The sequence below is a fragment of the Sceloporus undulatus genome, chromosome 2 (assembly GCF_019175285.1).
Source record: "Sceloporus undulatus isolate JIND9_A2432 ecotype Alabama chromosome 2, SceUnd_v1.1, whole genome shotgun sequence".
In the NCBI taxonomy this organism is placed as follows: Eukaryota; Metazoa; Chordata; class Lepidosauria; order Squamata; family Phrynosomatidae; genus Sceloporus; species Sceloporus undulatus.
Genome location: NC_056523.1, coordinates 36172185 through 36187970, shown reverse-complemented (window position 1 = coordinate 36187970; position 15786 = coordinate 36172185). Strand labels below are relative to the sequence as shown.

Here is a 15786-nt window from a genome sequence, read left to right as displayed (position 1 = left end):
GGAAGATCCCCTGTTGCTATCTATCTAGCTCCTTCTCTATAGAATTTGTCCATTTGCCCACCTGTGGTTTTAGAAGAGGAAAAAATAGCAGGTGCTTTTCCTGTTCTGTCTCTTCCTAAATAAATTACTTTATTGCAATTACAAGTTATCTCTGTGGTGGGAAGTGCGTGACTCATTATTTCACAAACTGCAGGAAGCACGAGTCTTATGTTCTCCACTTCATCAAAATTATTTTTCTGCATCTTGAATAATAAAAAAAAGATTAATATAATCCTCTTCGTTAGAGTAGTTTTTGATTGCACTGGATAGAGATAGGGACAATGCTTCAGGGAGGGCAGCTAGATAGAGTATAAAGGCAGGATATGGTTATTCAACCCCCACCCTCAGTGAGGGCTGAATCAAATCTCTATCAATAGGTTGCACTGCAAAAAGTAAATCATCTCTATATTCAGCAACATGAAAGCAACAAAGATACCAAAGCAACTTATTAAAAAAATGTTTTCATCTGCAAGAATTTTGCAGCATATATCTGCATTGTTGGATATGTGTTATAGTACTGCTGTATGGAGCCCATTTTGAGAAGGACCAGGATTTAAATATTCATGTCCTTCTCTTCTGTCATTTCTTCCTTGATAGTTTTGTTCCTAAGGCACAGAGCAGAGGCTGAGAAAAAACACTTGTTTGAATCTTTCCAAAAGACATAATTTTTGTACTCTGTCAAATTGCTGAGATCTCTGTTGCAGGAGGACCTCAGTTTCCCATCCTTCAGCTGCTAAGCAATGTGCATATTGTTGTCCAAATGCATCTCTTATCATTCAAAATGGCACAGAGAATGTGGCAGCCCAAGTACTCCAGACACGAATGCGTCTGTAATATTGCCAAATCATACAACTCCTCCATCAACATCATCAAGCTCAGCGTCATTTTAAATCCTTTAAAAGCGTATATTATTATTATTGTTGCACCTCTTTTACTCATTAGCTGTATGTCTCACAAAAAGCTAATGAACACAAATAAGTCAACCTTCTTTTCATCATTTTTCTTGAGTTTTTGTGCACTCACGCCATAGTTAGAACTGCAGCACATTCTTGCTTTCTCTCAACACACACCACCAAGACTGATAGATAGAAAGGTTCAAGAACTTATGTTTATTTATGACAAGATGTCCTGTAGGTACACACTACTCTTCAGTTATATCTGAGGAGACTGTTCTTGAGAATAACATGTAGGGCTTTTTTGGAAGTCAATAGGTAGTCACTTGCTTTGAGACTTAGGTTCTCAAATTTGTTAAATGAAAATATAGATTGGCATGAGAATGAATAAAAGGAGCATTTTAAAGACCCCGTTTTTATAAATGTACTATATGAAAAGCAATTGCAAGAAAGTGATTTATTACTGCTTTCCTTTTCGGTAAAGAACATCCACTTAGACATCATTTTCTATGTAAAAATCATGTGAAAAGTAAATATCTAATTATAATTTGTCTTTTTTATGTTAATATATACTTCTTTACCACTCAACAGCAACCTTCTAGACTAGAAATTTTGAGTTTACATTTGATGAGCAATATAAGAACAAAGTAGCAATAATGGAAAGGTGCTACAAGTCATATGTGTACTGTTTGTTTCCTTGGAATTCCTTGAGAAGTCTAGTGCCCCATCAGACTGAATAAAGACTTTGTCAAAGCAGATGTCACTATAGAGCATATGAATATGGAAAAGTATGTTATCAGAATGTTACCTAAAATATTTTGTTCTGACCATAGAATCCTGTTTTTATGAAAGACATACAACAGAACAGAATCATCTTCTAGAACAGTTCTTTCTCTTAATTCAAGGGCCTTCTTGTACCATCCCACATATTGATAATGATTCCAAGCTGTTAACTCTGCACACTTTCATGCACTATACCCAGACTGCAGTCACAGGGGATTATAGCACAGGAAAAATGATATGTGTCTACATGTGAAAAGCTTCATAGTATGCCATAAAAGGGGAACACTAATGTATTTCAATGCCAGATGTATCTGAATGGAGGGAACTTGGCTAAAAAAACACAACCAAAAGAACACCCAAAAATATATCTTGACATATGGTAAAGCATGATAGACAATACTTAGTTGTTGAAAATGAAACTTCAAAACTTCTGATCCTTAAAAGACAATAAATCAACTTTTCATAATAACTCAAAGACAGAGCACATGCTTTCATCCCGACCATAGTTCAAGGCAAAGGATCTGATCACCATCAACTCATGCTGTTGTTTAAAGAAAAGAGATAAATATGCAAACCCAATTAACGATTTAGTGTAACATTTACCTAAGTGATCGTATGAATTGTTCTTTGTGTAGATTATGTTTGGTGGTGAAAAGGAAGTTGTCTTTACATAGAAAACTTAGCTAGTGTAACTGGTGCCTTATGATTTTATTTAAGTTTTCTATCTAGCTGTGTAAATGAGAACGTAGTGCAGTATACCTTGGAACTGGCCTGTAGCACATGTATCAGCATGTTTCGCTGTGGATTCTCATGTCTTATTCTTTCATTTGACAGGCTTCATTGGCTGAGAACAGTATACCTCTGTACACTACTGCTTCCATGGGAAACCCTACTCTGGGCAGTTTAGCCAATGCTATGCGGGAAGAACTTAATGGTGCAATGGAGCATGCGAACAGTAATGGGAGTGACAGCAGTCCAGGACGTTCCCCTATGCAAGCAATGTAAGTATAGAGGAATGCTGCTATTTACATTTTGTTCCTGTCTCTCGCTCCGTCCTCAAACCCCTGCAGCTAAGCTGAAACTCTGAGGCTTCAGAAAACGTGTGTTAAATTGGAGGAAAGGAATTACCATAGGTTTACACAGTAAAGTAGCAATAATCAAGTGAATCCAGTTTGACAAAGCCACCTAACTATACACTTGTTTGCTTATTTACCATTCTGTTCACTTCAAGACCACACAGCTGCACAAATAGTATTACTCAAAAACATTTCTTTCAAAGGAGGTCTTTGCTTTTCAGTTTGTTGTTCCTTCCACCCATTCAATCAATATGGAAAGATATGTCAATGACTATTAGCAGATGAAAATGTAAACTGTTCTGCACATTTCTGTTCTGAGTACAAGATGCTGGAGTCAAACCATGGAAGAGCTCATGATGCCATCATTCCATTTATCTCCTGTGTGGAAGACATTTAAACTTCTGGTCATGTTCCAGTCGAATACCAATCAGATGCAAAATAATAAGTAGCATATGGTCTTATTGTGTAAAAAACAGCATCTTCTGCAGTTATTTTCTCTTCAAAAAAAGGGTTGCCTTCTGTGCAGAAAATGCTGGTTTCTGCACAAGAATATAGTGAATTTTGCACCGAATATATCTCAAACTGCAGCATATACTACACAGAAAATATTTCTGCACAGAACTTTGTTTCCTTTCTGCACCAAAAAAATGCTGTGGAGAAAATATCTGTTTGTTTGTTTTCTTGTTTATGTATTTCATTCATAAGCTATCTTTCTTCCAGAGTGAGACCCAAGGCTGCTCACAGATAAAACTGATTAAAAACTTAACTATTTTACCATCATGTGTGAATTTGATGCAGAATATGGCTGAAACTGTGAATAGTCTTAGAAAACTTCACAATTTTCAAAAACCTCATGATGGCAAGAAAAAAAGCTACAATTGCTCATTGTTTATTTTGAACGCAAATTTAGGGAAGACTTACATTTCTGTTTACTGAATCTGCTCTTTACTTCATGGAGAGGCAGAATGGGAATGGGGGATCTTCTCATATGACTCTATTGGTTAGCTGGCTGTGCAATAAAAGCTATTTTGTTCACTTTTGAGATGGACAATGAGTGACTATAGCAACCTGTACCTTAAACTGTGACGGAAAAATTATTAGTCCTCTTGCCAAAAGATCATAAAGCCAATTAATAAAATGGTTAAAGGAATTAATTTGTAGCCCTTCTACTTCAAAGTAATATGAATAAGGCATTGACAAAAGTAGGTCTAAATCAAAAGGTAGGAAAACATTAACCTAATGCCACCCTAATAATTAGTTGTGAAGGTAATTAGCATTTAATGGTTTTTAAAAAGTTTCCCACCTGCATAATGTGTTGGGCAGGGGGTAGAGGAGAAAAGAAATCTAAGGCTCTTACTACTTTGATATTTCAGCATTTTAAATCAGTGCACATTACGCTTTGAAAAAAATCTTTAAAGATGGCAACATTCATTTTTAATTAATAATTAATTTGAACATTGTCTTTTACCATTTACTTCAAAACATTTGAATGTGTTTAGCTTTTAGAAGGATTGTTTGCGCAGTATTAATTAGCATTCCCAAAGCAGAATGACATTACATGGATTCTTCTTCAGGCAATTTTGGCACAAATACTTTTGCTTTCTCTTTGACAGCATTAAGGGCTCAGTGATTTCTAATACTAGACTTGGTTGTTAGGACTTGATTATTTTTTTTTCCCGTTGTTGTTAATTGCTATCAAGTCGACTTTGAGTTATGGCAACCCTATGAATGAGAGACTCCAAGTCACCCTGTTATCAACTGACCTTCTCAGGTCTTACAGGTTCATGGCCATGACTTCCTTGGCTGACTCTGTTCATCTGAAATGCAGTCATCCTCTTTTCCTATTGTCTTCTACCTTCCTAAGCATTTCTGTCTTTTCTAGTGGATCAGACAAAACATGACAGTCTCAGTTTACTCATTATGGCTTCTAGGGAGAGTTCAGGCTTGATTTTCTCTAGGACCCATTAATTTGTCTTTCTAGCAGGCCACAATATCTGTAGCCCTTTCCTCCAGCATCACATCTCAATTGACTTGATTTTCTTCCCATTCGCTTTCTTTACTGTCTAGCTTTCATACTCATATGTAGAAGTTATTTAATTAAAACTCTTTGGTGAAATAATGGTTTGTGTGTGTGTGTTTTTAAAAAATTTAAAATTAGAACAGTGGAAAAGGATGAGTTAGGGGAGCAAAATGTGGCAGCCAATGAATAACTTGAAAGAGTTGACACATTTTGATATCTGCAGTCAACAACGTTTCCATTACTAGACTGCATCAGAATAAGAGGCACTGTAGGGCAGGGCTCTAGGTCTTACGTGGTGTTGGAAAACTCTTTAAAATATTTTTGGAAGCATGTATTCAAGTTCCTGTTTTCTGTAATAAGAATTTAAAAGTTTACATTTTAAAACATGTTTTTGAAAGTTGTTTTAGTTGTTAAACTCTTTTAAAACATCTAACACTTTGTAAGCCATTTAGGTACTTTGAAAGATAAGACAGTTGCTGCTTTCAGGTTCCCAGTCTAAAAGACACAATACAAAATGGAAGAAAAAGAAGAAGAGAAAGGAAAAGTGCTAGAGCGTTAGCTTCTTCTCTGGCAGTGGATGAGAGCCAAGTTAATCTCAGTTCAAAGACACGCTGCATTGGAATTCTGCAGTTAAAGAACATGGTGCACTTGTGTGCTCACTGCTGGCCTCAGTCTTAAATACCTGTATGCATGATCACTTAGAATAACAAAGAGGTTACTCATTCATGCACTACAGAGTTTTGTTTGGATGAACCTGAATGTAAATAGGAATGTTAAAAATACTCGTAAACATTCTTACCCTTTGTGAAAAAGGACATCTTAACAAAATCAGACACTTTGCAGAGAAAACATTGATCATTAACACTTGGGAATATTTTAAGTTTTTTGTTGCAGAAAACAAATTTCAGATATAGGGCAACTACTCACTTTCAAATCATCTCTCCTAATTAATTGTTCAAATGACAAGTTGAAAACACCAGCTGAAATCTTACACCAGGGAACTTTGTATGGTGTGTGCTTTCAAGTTGCCTGCTGACTTACGGTGACCCCATGAATGTCATAGCTTACAAAAGCATAAGACTCCTACAGAATTCCAGCCATTCTGTTTGTGATGGCTTTCAAAAATTAAAAATCAGGTCATATGCAGTTCCCAAGGCTGTTTTTTGAAGTCTTCTGTATGGATTGAAAATTTTAGCAATTTTGTATTTGTCTCCAAAATGGTAGTAGTGTCTGTGAATCATCTAGGGAACATAAAGGATGGTGTTCCTGAGCTATTTTAGAACCCCTTAATGCATGGAGGTTTTTTTCAGAACTGGAAGTGGCTTCTAGTCACTTCTATGTCTTGAGCCTGGGATGTTATAAGCAGTGGAATACCCCCCCCCCCCCATGCCAGTTAGAAAGCACAAGGGTTCATTTTGGATTAAAACATGGGAGGAAAAACACTCCAAGGTCCAGTTAGGGGTTTGGAGATTCTCACCCCAATCTGATATGTTTTTATTCCTCTACACAGCAGTCATGTCTGCTCTAATTTTCATATAACCCTGCCAGTTTCACAAGAAAATTCCATAAACCTCTTGATGTTCTTCATAAACAAACTAGATGAAGTCATTACACAAATGGTGTAGGCTAAATAAGGCTAAAGCAGTGGTCCCCAAACTTTTTTTGGTATACTGCCCCCTTTCCTTTTGGATGGCAACCCTAGCACCCCCTCACATATTTTTTGATATTAGGTCTACTATTCTCCATGTAGTCATATTGGCCACATGACCACAAAATCGTCTCTGACAATACTTCCTCCCTCAGCTTAGTAACAAAGATTAGCACTGCCCCCTACAATTGGACACAACTAGACAATCTTGTCAAGGGAAAACCTTTTCTTTTTCTACTTCACATTAAAAATAACCAATCTTGGTTGCTGTTACCTTTGCACCCAGTCATCTTGGGAGCAGGAACCAAGCAGCGACCAAGAAGCTTCTTGCTTGTGCCAGCCTTGCAGCAAAGGCCAGGGCAGACAAGAGGCCTCTTGGTTGCTGCTCAGGCAACTGCTCAGTTGCTGCTCTCAGAGTAATCCGGTGCAAGGGAGAAGCTACTCCCTAGAGAAGAGGGACTCTCAATCCTTCATCAGGGCAAGAAAGCCACAGCTGGTGTGTGTGTAGGGGGTTTACAGAGGCCACATGCTCTGGACTGGAAACTTTTGTGGACTGGGAAAGGGAGAGATTTTAACTATAAGAGCCATTCCAAGACAAAAGATTATTTCTAAGAATCGAGCACAGTACTCCTTTTCGAGAGACATGTCTTCTCCACACAATTTTAAGTGAACGCTCTCCCACAAAAAATTGTTTCTTTTCTTACCTCTTCTCTCAGCCTGTCTGATGAAAGAAGGCAGGAGCAGCAGCACAACTCGAACCTGCTAACCAGGTCCCAGAAAAGCTCACAAAGCTTAAGAAGGGTCCTAAATTTGAAAGCTCTTTTTGGCCTCCACTTCTCCTCCGCCACCAAGTGCTCTGACTCTGCTCCAGTCTGTCCCAAAATGGTGCCGCTTTGAGCCACAGAAGTGATGCCCTGTGCCCAAGCTTGCATATGTTTCCCAATAGCCACTTCTAGTGAAAGGTGCCAGTAAGGTAGTGAACTTACATGGGCAGGAAAAGGGCAGGAGACCCCACCACACAGAATGGTAAGCGAGCATCTGTGGTGGTTTTCTGGGGACCCTGAAAAGAAGTTTAATGTAATTCTCATCCCCACCTAAAGCCCACTGGTTTCCCTTGTCTTTCCTGCACTCCAGTACTTTGACTGAAAGGCCTCCTACCACCTCCTTTTTTCCCCTCACCACCCCCTACTGCCCCCTTTCTTCATCACCGCCCCCATGTCCTTCCACCACTGTTAGGGGGGTGTACCACCTACTTTGGAAATCACTATGCAAAAATAAGCAGTGAGTGATACTGCAAAAACAGGCTTCAGAGAAGGAGTTTGGTATCACAGCACTGGCTGTCTATCCCTCATGTATTATAGTCTGTACCTCACCTTGATGCAGAACCTGGTATGCATTATGTATAATGGACTAAGCATGGTCAGCTCAGTTACTTTTTACATTAGATACATAATGAGATGATTATATGCTCACCCACTCATCTACTAACAATAATTTATAGAGAAACTGTTATAAAAAGCAAAAATGCTTCTGGATTCTTTGTCTCGCTTTAAAAACAACAACACATGCAGTTATGTTTTTGACTGATAATAACAGTTTTTAATGTTCTCTGAAATATTCTTGATACCCCAGTTGTGTTGATATTTGTGGGAGCATTTTCCTTTCCTTTAAAAATTCAGTAAGCCACTAATAGAAATTCCTGAGCCTTTACATGAAACGATGCATTGGGAACATGGCAGGATTCTATTCATCTGTGATAGGAGAGTTGGCTAGTGCATTGAAATGCAAGCACTCAGTGCAGGCTGTTATATCATAGACAGTTCTCTAGGCTTTCACATTATAATTGAGTACCTTTTACAACAGTATTTTTTCATTTGCTTAACTATACTTCTCTTCCATACAGAAACTGTTTTTAACAGTTCTAATATATTGGAAAAGATCATGCCTTTAAACTTTATCACAAACTTTAGGGAGCCTTGTTAATGTAACAGCTAAGTAAGTATAACACTCTGGCAAAAATCTTACTGCCATTTCTTCATTGCGTTTTATGACACCCTGAAATGCTCCCTGCTTCCCTCTTTTCCTTCTTCTCTTCCACTCTTTTGAAACATTAGAAAGTAGTCACATAATTACAGCTTGGGGACATAACACTTTCATCCTGACATGCTCCAAAGGTAGTCACAAAGCAAATGGTTCCATGCTGTGTGCACCACTAAAACACAGTGGCATTAAACAACAGTCAGCTTTATTAAAAACTCTTCTCTTCCCAGAGTGGACATACGAAAGAATTACTCAGATGTGAAAAGAAGGGAAAGTTTCACTCAGGGAGGTTATTTATAGTTAACCCCTTCAGAAGCAGGAGGCATTGTAAGCTAACAGGAATGGAGGGACTATCTCATAGTAAGGAAGGAAAAGCAAAATTTTCTTTTTAGTTCTAGTGTTCACCTTTGGTGACTGGTTCAGTTTTAATAGGATTTGCAAAGTATTTTTTATAGAGGAATTCCAATCAGTGTATAAAACTGTGAGAGGTGATTTAAAAAACACCATTTCTGATAAGTTTGTTCTGAATCTCAGAATGATGTGGTTAATCACTAAAAATATATATACTCATTAGAGTGATTTAAAAAGCAAAACTTCATAAATGAGCAAAATGTTCTGCCTTCTTCAGTTGCTGAAAACAAAAAGAAGTAGTTTGTTTTTGTTTTGGGTGTATGAAACTTATTTTTGCTTTCAGGAACTGATGAAGGCAGAAGCTGAAATGTTTGGTTAATGTATTAACTTTTGTTTGCTATAGGTACATGTGTGTATTTGACTGTGTGTATATATATATTTGAGAGAGAGATGTACACACTGCATTTCCCCTGGGGAAAAGGAGTTGGATAAAAAACTGATTTATTTGTTAAAAAGGACCCAAAATATTAAAAAATAATGTATATAAAAAGATAATATACAAATTGTAAAAAGATAAAACATGTTATAAAAACATTTTTTAAAATCCACAGTTTATAAAGGGACTTGGAAGGATAAAAACTCAAGATAATACCACTCAACAAAATTAAACAACACAGGCAAATTATTAAGAGGAAAAAGTCTTCACATATCTGCAGACTACAAAATGGAAGATAGGAAAGAAGCTTCCTTCAGTTCTGAGCAGATTTGGACTGCCAGAGGGCCTTGAATAATCCAGTGTCTGTTTATTTTTTCATGCCTAAATAACCCCAAAGAGAATGAAAAAAATAATCCCAAAGAGAATGGTCATGTTTTCAAGGCTATGTTAGGGAAGCAATGATTTTCCACAGAGTTTACTCAAGTAACACACAACTCCATTTTCCTTCCCTGCCATCTGTTTTAATGGAAGGAACTGGGGATTCACATAACAGTTGGAAAGGGGAAGAATGGCAGGACCCTATCAAAACAGTGGGCAGTGTCTGCAGCTCTCCAAGTTAATTTTCCCCAAAGGGAGGAACTATAAAAAACATTGGGAACATATTCAGATATAAATATAAAGAAGTAACTTTTTGAGAGTGGAGGAGGATTAGGGAGACTAGGGAGTAAAACCTCTTAGATCAGTGGTTCTCAAACTCCCAGCAGGAGTGTGAGAGTTGCTTTAGAATACCTATGGAAATTAATTGACTTCATTGGGTCTACTCTGTGAAATACTTATATGGGATTCAACACTGCAGGCCTGATGTTTCCTTTCTGTCCCTAAAAATGTATAACCTAATTGTTACATTTCCTTTTTTAAAAAAAATGTAGAAAAAAATATGCCCAACAGCTTGAACTGTAAAAGAGATAAAAAGCTTGCTGCAAAAGTTTTGTCTGAACCCAGAACATTTTATCATGCATTGATTTCTCCTGCTTTCAAAACACCATCACACTGGCTCCTTTTTGGTGGATAAGCAGAATATAATCCTTACAAAATAAATACTTTGTTCCAGTTTACTCATATAGAGTGTCTCTGATGTTACTTTTAGTGCAAATGTATTTCATTCCCACCACCTTTTCTAGTAACTTTTTCAAAATGCATGATAAACAGATTAGACACATGACAACAATGAAAAATCTTCCTGCACCCATGTAAATTATAGCACATGGTGGAGTTTTCAGAGCAGATTAGGAAGAGACTGATCTTGCCAAGAAAACCCCTTAGGGTTGCCATAAATTAAAAATGACTTGGAGGCACAGAACAACAACAACAGTTGTTTGCAATAGATTTTTACCCAGTCATTCTTAGTGTGCAAATACACAAACCAGTCATGAATGTTTGACTTAGATAGCTGTTTTGTGTCCCATATTGGGAGAAAGATGGGATATAAATCAAATAAATGAATAATTAATAAATGTTTCAATGCCTGCATTCATGACTTGCCCTGATAGACAAGAAGCTTAGTGAAGTAACCACAGAATGTACAAGTCTGTTTTCAAGGATATATTTGAGAACCTCATGAACATACTCACACATGCTATTTAATACCTGTTGTTGGCATTTTGTCATTAACGTTTACATCACAAATTTATCCCTCCAATTCATATATAAATAGAAAAAGCTTCACCAGGAAACCTTGCTGTATGTGAGTAAAAATTATTGGCAAAAGACACAGGTGCAGCTAAACCAGTCTCAGATCTTCCTCAAAGACTTCCAGGATCATAAAAAGAGACAGTGAATAACAAAAAAAACTTCAGTAGACTAGAAGATTTTTCAATCCCTGTAAAGCACATTAATTGTCTTACTTTAACTCATGTGTTTACTGTTTATTTTACTGCAATGTGTTGGAAACAACTGTTTATTATGATGTATTATACATTGTTATAGTCCCATTTTAATACATTTAAGTGTTTAATAATTTTTTAAGGGGGGGAAGGGAGTATAAATTTTTATGTATATTTTATTCTGTAAATGTTTATGTTGTTCACCGCCCAGATTGGCTTTGCCACCGGGCGGTATAGAAATAATTATTATTATTATTATTATTATTATTATTATTATTATTATTATTATTATTATTATTATTAAATCATGTTTCCAAGGTGTCCTTACATTAAGTAAATGTTTCAGTGAAAGGGTTATTTCTCCTGGGTGATCATACAAAGGATAAGTTGTAAATTGAAGCAGGTGCCTTCTTATATTACTCTATGTACAATTCAAGAGCCTAAATTGGAAGTGAGGGGAATGTAAAAGGTATTCTCTTTTTTTAAAAAATTATAATTTTTCAAAAAAAATTTAACAAACATATGAGAGACAATCAAACCAGCACTATATATAACATCAACAGTTACATAAACATAGACATATGACATTATTAAAATTACATTCAACATAAATTGCACTTCCAAAGGCAAAGGTCTCTATACAATATGTTTGCTTTTTCCTTGTTTTATCTTAAATGATATTTTTAATATCTCCTTCACAAAATAAAATGTTTTCCCAATCAGTTATCTGACTAATGTTTTTTTTTCCTTTTATAGTTGCTTCTAAACATTCGTTTACCTAATTTTATAAATTGAATGAGTAAATCTTCCATATCCTTAATTCCTGCTTCATCAGATTATTGTTTACTTTCTAAGATATGTACATTTGTTCCGATTATCCCTATCATCCTTGCTTTCCTTTAAAGAGACTTGTCATGTATCTTTCCTTACGTTCACTATTTCAAGATAGTTACTAAACAATTCTAATTCATCATCCTGTTTCAAATTGCTTATGACTTTAGTATTCCTACATTGTTACATCATTACATCATGTTATTACAACATTTTTCCATTTTCTTTTTATCAATTTGTAAAACGGTTCCCATTCTTTCTTCATAGATTCTTCATTTTTCTCCTTCATCCAGCAAGTCATTCTGTCCATCTCTGCCATTTCATAATCCTTCATCAGCCATTTTTCCATAGATGGAATATGGTTGGATTTCCAAATACTTGCATAAACAATTCTAGCACATGTAAGGAGATAGAAGAGTAATTTCCCATATTGTTTTTCCAGATTATTTCCAATCATTCCTAGTAAACAGGTTTCAGGGAGGAGTGGTATTTGAATATTTAATTCCTTAGTTATTATGTCATGTACGTTCAGCCAATATTGTTTTGCAGCTGTGCACGTCCACCACATATGGTAATAGGTCCCTGTTGCTTTTAAGCATTTCCAACATTCTGCATTACTATTTTTATACACCAGAGAGATTCTTTGTGGGGAAAGGTGACACCTATACGTCATCTTATAAATGTTCTCCTTTAAATCCTGATTTAAGGTATTCTCAACTCTGGGTTGAAGTACACTTGCTGCATCTGGAGACTTTCAAGCCATCACCAGTATTAGCAAACATGAGTTTGGAGATCTGAAATGCCCACATTCAGCCAGCTATACTATCATGTGGCTTGCTTCTCTTTGGCACATGCATTGACCCAATTCCTTCTCACAGTGCAAGGTGTTGGTTACATATCAGGCTGCTGGAGTTCATTAATATGGTAGCAGACAGAAGTGTATTTTTGACTTCCATATGTTGTTTTTCTCCTAGTCCACAAAAGAGCTAGGTGAAGACTATATCATTCCCATCCACACAGAGTGTGTAACTGTTTTAACCCAGTTGGAAGTGAAAAATTATACAAAGAATACTTGTCCTTATGATTGTTTCTTTCTAGATTTTGCTGACTATAGCGTTCAGTGTTGTATGCTTAAATTTCAGTTTGAAAACTCTGTCTTGAACTCATTATTACTTTATTTCAAGGGATTACCTTAAACATCAATTATTTACAAAGATTTTCCTTGGTGGGTTAGTGTTTACAGGATACTGCCAATAAAATCAGTCTTCCTTTCCTAAAGTCTCTTAACAAAATACTACTTCCATGCAGGGGTATTTTACATATCAAAAGCTATCCAAGAATGAGAAAGGGGAAGGTAATTTGTATTTGTAAATGGGTTTGTTGTGAATATGATTTACGGACAACATTTTCAATTGTTATCATGCCTGTTTTGTATAATCAACCCTTGTTCCCCCATGGGTTATTCACATGCTATTCTATAATGAGAAATTTGGCAGATCTCATCTCTTTGGTGCATCCTTAGTGCCCACCACGAGCTGAGGATCATGTTCTGCCTTGTTTACAGCTGACAGTGTTATTACTGTATTCTCATTAGGACTCTGCTTTCTTATCATATTGTTGTGTTGAGCGAGCCTTTTCCTCTCCGTTTGTGTTTCCTGGCAGGGCTTTTCTTCCCTTATTGACAGTTTGTAAAAATATGCATTAATTTGGAGTTTAAAGCATGTATCATGGTGTCTCTTTGCTGTGTTTGCTTGAAGTTGATTAATGATAGAACCTCACTTGGGGTCGTCCTCTGGAGACTTGCCTCACAGGTTCTGCATGTTAACTAGAAAAGCAGAACACACAGTAACCGATGATTAGCCCAGCCTCCAGAAGCTCAGTGGGCTGATAAACCACTGTTTTGCTTTGCAGATGCTTATTTCATTTATTTATCTGAAGATTGTATTAATCAAGCTAATGTGTCACTTGAGAGAATTTTCTCTGACTCCCATGAAACACAACCATAGGCAAGGCTTTTTCTTCCCTGCTGAAACTCAATGTTCTCAGGCACATTGGGGATTTTCTCCCATTTTCCTTTTGCAGCCAAGTTAATAACCACAATGTGACTTGTATTTGTGACAGAATGGGGGGAGGGTCAGTACTGTACTTCACAACAACAATGGAAAGGAGATTTTCACGTGCCTTGGAATTTTTTCTCCTTTTTTATGATAGCATTTGTGCCAGCATCTTTGCCATTTGGTTGGGGGGAGATGTATTTTTTACAACCTCAAGCATCTTTTGAAAACAGAACTAACTCTAGTTCTCCTGGTAGATAGCTGTTTCCGATAGCTGTTTTTATTCAGTGATGGGTTCTTTTATTTATTTGTTTGTTTGTTTAAGAATGTTTTGAATTGTTTACAATTCTTTCTTATTCAAGCAGTAAAAAAGCAAATAAACCAAGTTAATTTGGTTCACTCACCAAAACCTTTTTCTTTTGTCTCTTTACAGGCACCCTGTGCATGTCAAAGAAGAACCGCTAGATCCAGATGAAAATGAAGGCCCACTATCATTAGTGACAACAGCCAATCACAGTCCAGAGTTTGATCACGACAGAGATTATGAAGATGAAAATGTAAATGAGGACATTGAATGAATATGTCTGTAGTTGTGTTTCTGCAAATGAAGCTCACGGGGATGGAGTTTCAAAAAAACAACAACACCATATACTTCAAAATTAGCTGTGAAATCTCTCCCCGTTGTTGTACAGTCTGGAGGATACACTCAGTCCATGTTGACAGCTACAAAATATGTTAACTCTTAGTGCCATCACAAGTATCCCATTTGGGAGTATTTTTGATTTTTCTACTTTTTGTTGAAAAAAAACAAAACAAAGGAATTTGTACTCTTGTGCATTGGATGGACTTGTTTGGTACTTGGGATTCCTTCTCACGGTCAACATCAGTGTTGTAAATTTGTTCAACCAATTCATTTATACACACTTTGGCAGCAGACTTTGGACTGCAATTCTTCCAGTTTGGGACACTGAAGACATCAAGCTGAGCATGTACACATAAATTGCAGATCAAGCTGTTCCCCAGATTTTAAGAGTTCCAATGGACAACATATTTGCACAGTATCGCATGTTGATTATCACTGCCTTTACTTTCTTCTTTTTTTCTTTTGATTCCTGTTGGGATGGGGAAGTCCTGATGTGTATGTGCGTATGCGTGCATGTGTGGGTGTAGGTGTGTGTGCATACTGAAGAGGGATTAAAAGAGCATTCTCCCAATTATTTTTTTTTTAGTGTATAGCTTTGATTCCCCCGCTCCCCACTTCTCCAATGCCATTTTAAGTTCTGACCTCAGGCCTCAACTGGCCAAGGCCTTTTGAGGCTTAATGTTTTTCTGTACTTTTGTGATGAATGTTAATAGGTGTGTTTATTATACAAAGATGAATGTCCTTTGCATTGTTTGTAGTTCTTTTTCTGCCATTCATTCCAGTTTCCTTCAGATGCCATCATATTTTCTTTAGCTTTGGAAAAACATTCCATTGTGGGCTATATGTCCCCTTCCCCCCACTCCACAGGAAAAGGTTCTCAAATGCTGCTGTAACCTGTGCAAAGTTATCTTTCAACAGAAAAGGAAAAGGCAGTACTGCAAGGGTGAGAATGAAAAGCAAACCAGCATAGAAAGAGTATAGAATGGTGTTCAAAATTCATTCCACAGAGCAGTATATATTGTTGTCATCATGGTTCAGAGGTTTGTTTCTCTGGGGTCTTGTTTGTTTCTTTTTGTTGCAAACATGCTT

At 36.7% G+C, this 15786-nt stretch overlaps 1 protein-coding gene across 18 annotated transcripts in view; it reads left to right on the top strand.

The window, feature by feature from the left end:
- FOXP1 (forkhead box P1) overlaps window positions 1–15438 on the top strand; it is a 705387-nt gene extending 689949 nt beyond the window's left edge. For all 18 annotated transcript variants that reach the window (XM_042452066.1, XM_042452083.1, XM_042452065.1 and 15 more), the window contains 2 exons: window positions 2550–2716; window positions 14488–15438. In XM_042452066.1, the coding sequence (XP_042308000.1) occupies window positions 2550–2716; window positions 14488–14632 (312 nt within the window). In that variant the 3' untranslated portion in view covers window positions 14633–15438. The remainder of the gene's footprint in view (window positions 1–2549; window positions 2717–14487) is intronic.
- The last annotated feature ends 348 nt before the right edge of the window (window positions 15439–15786 follow it).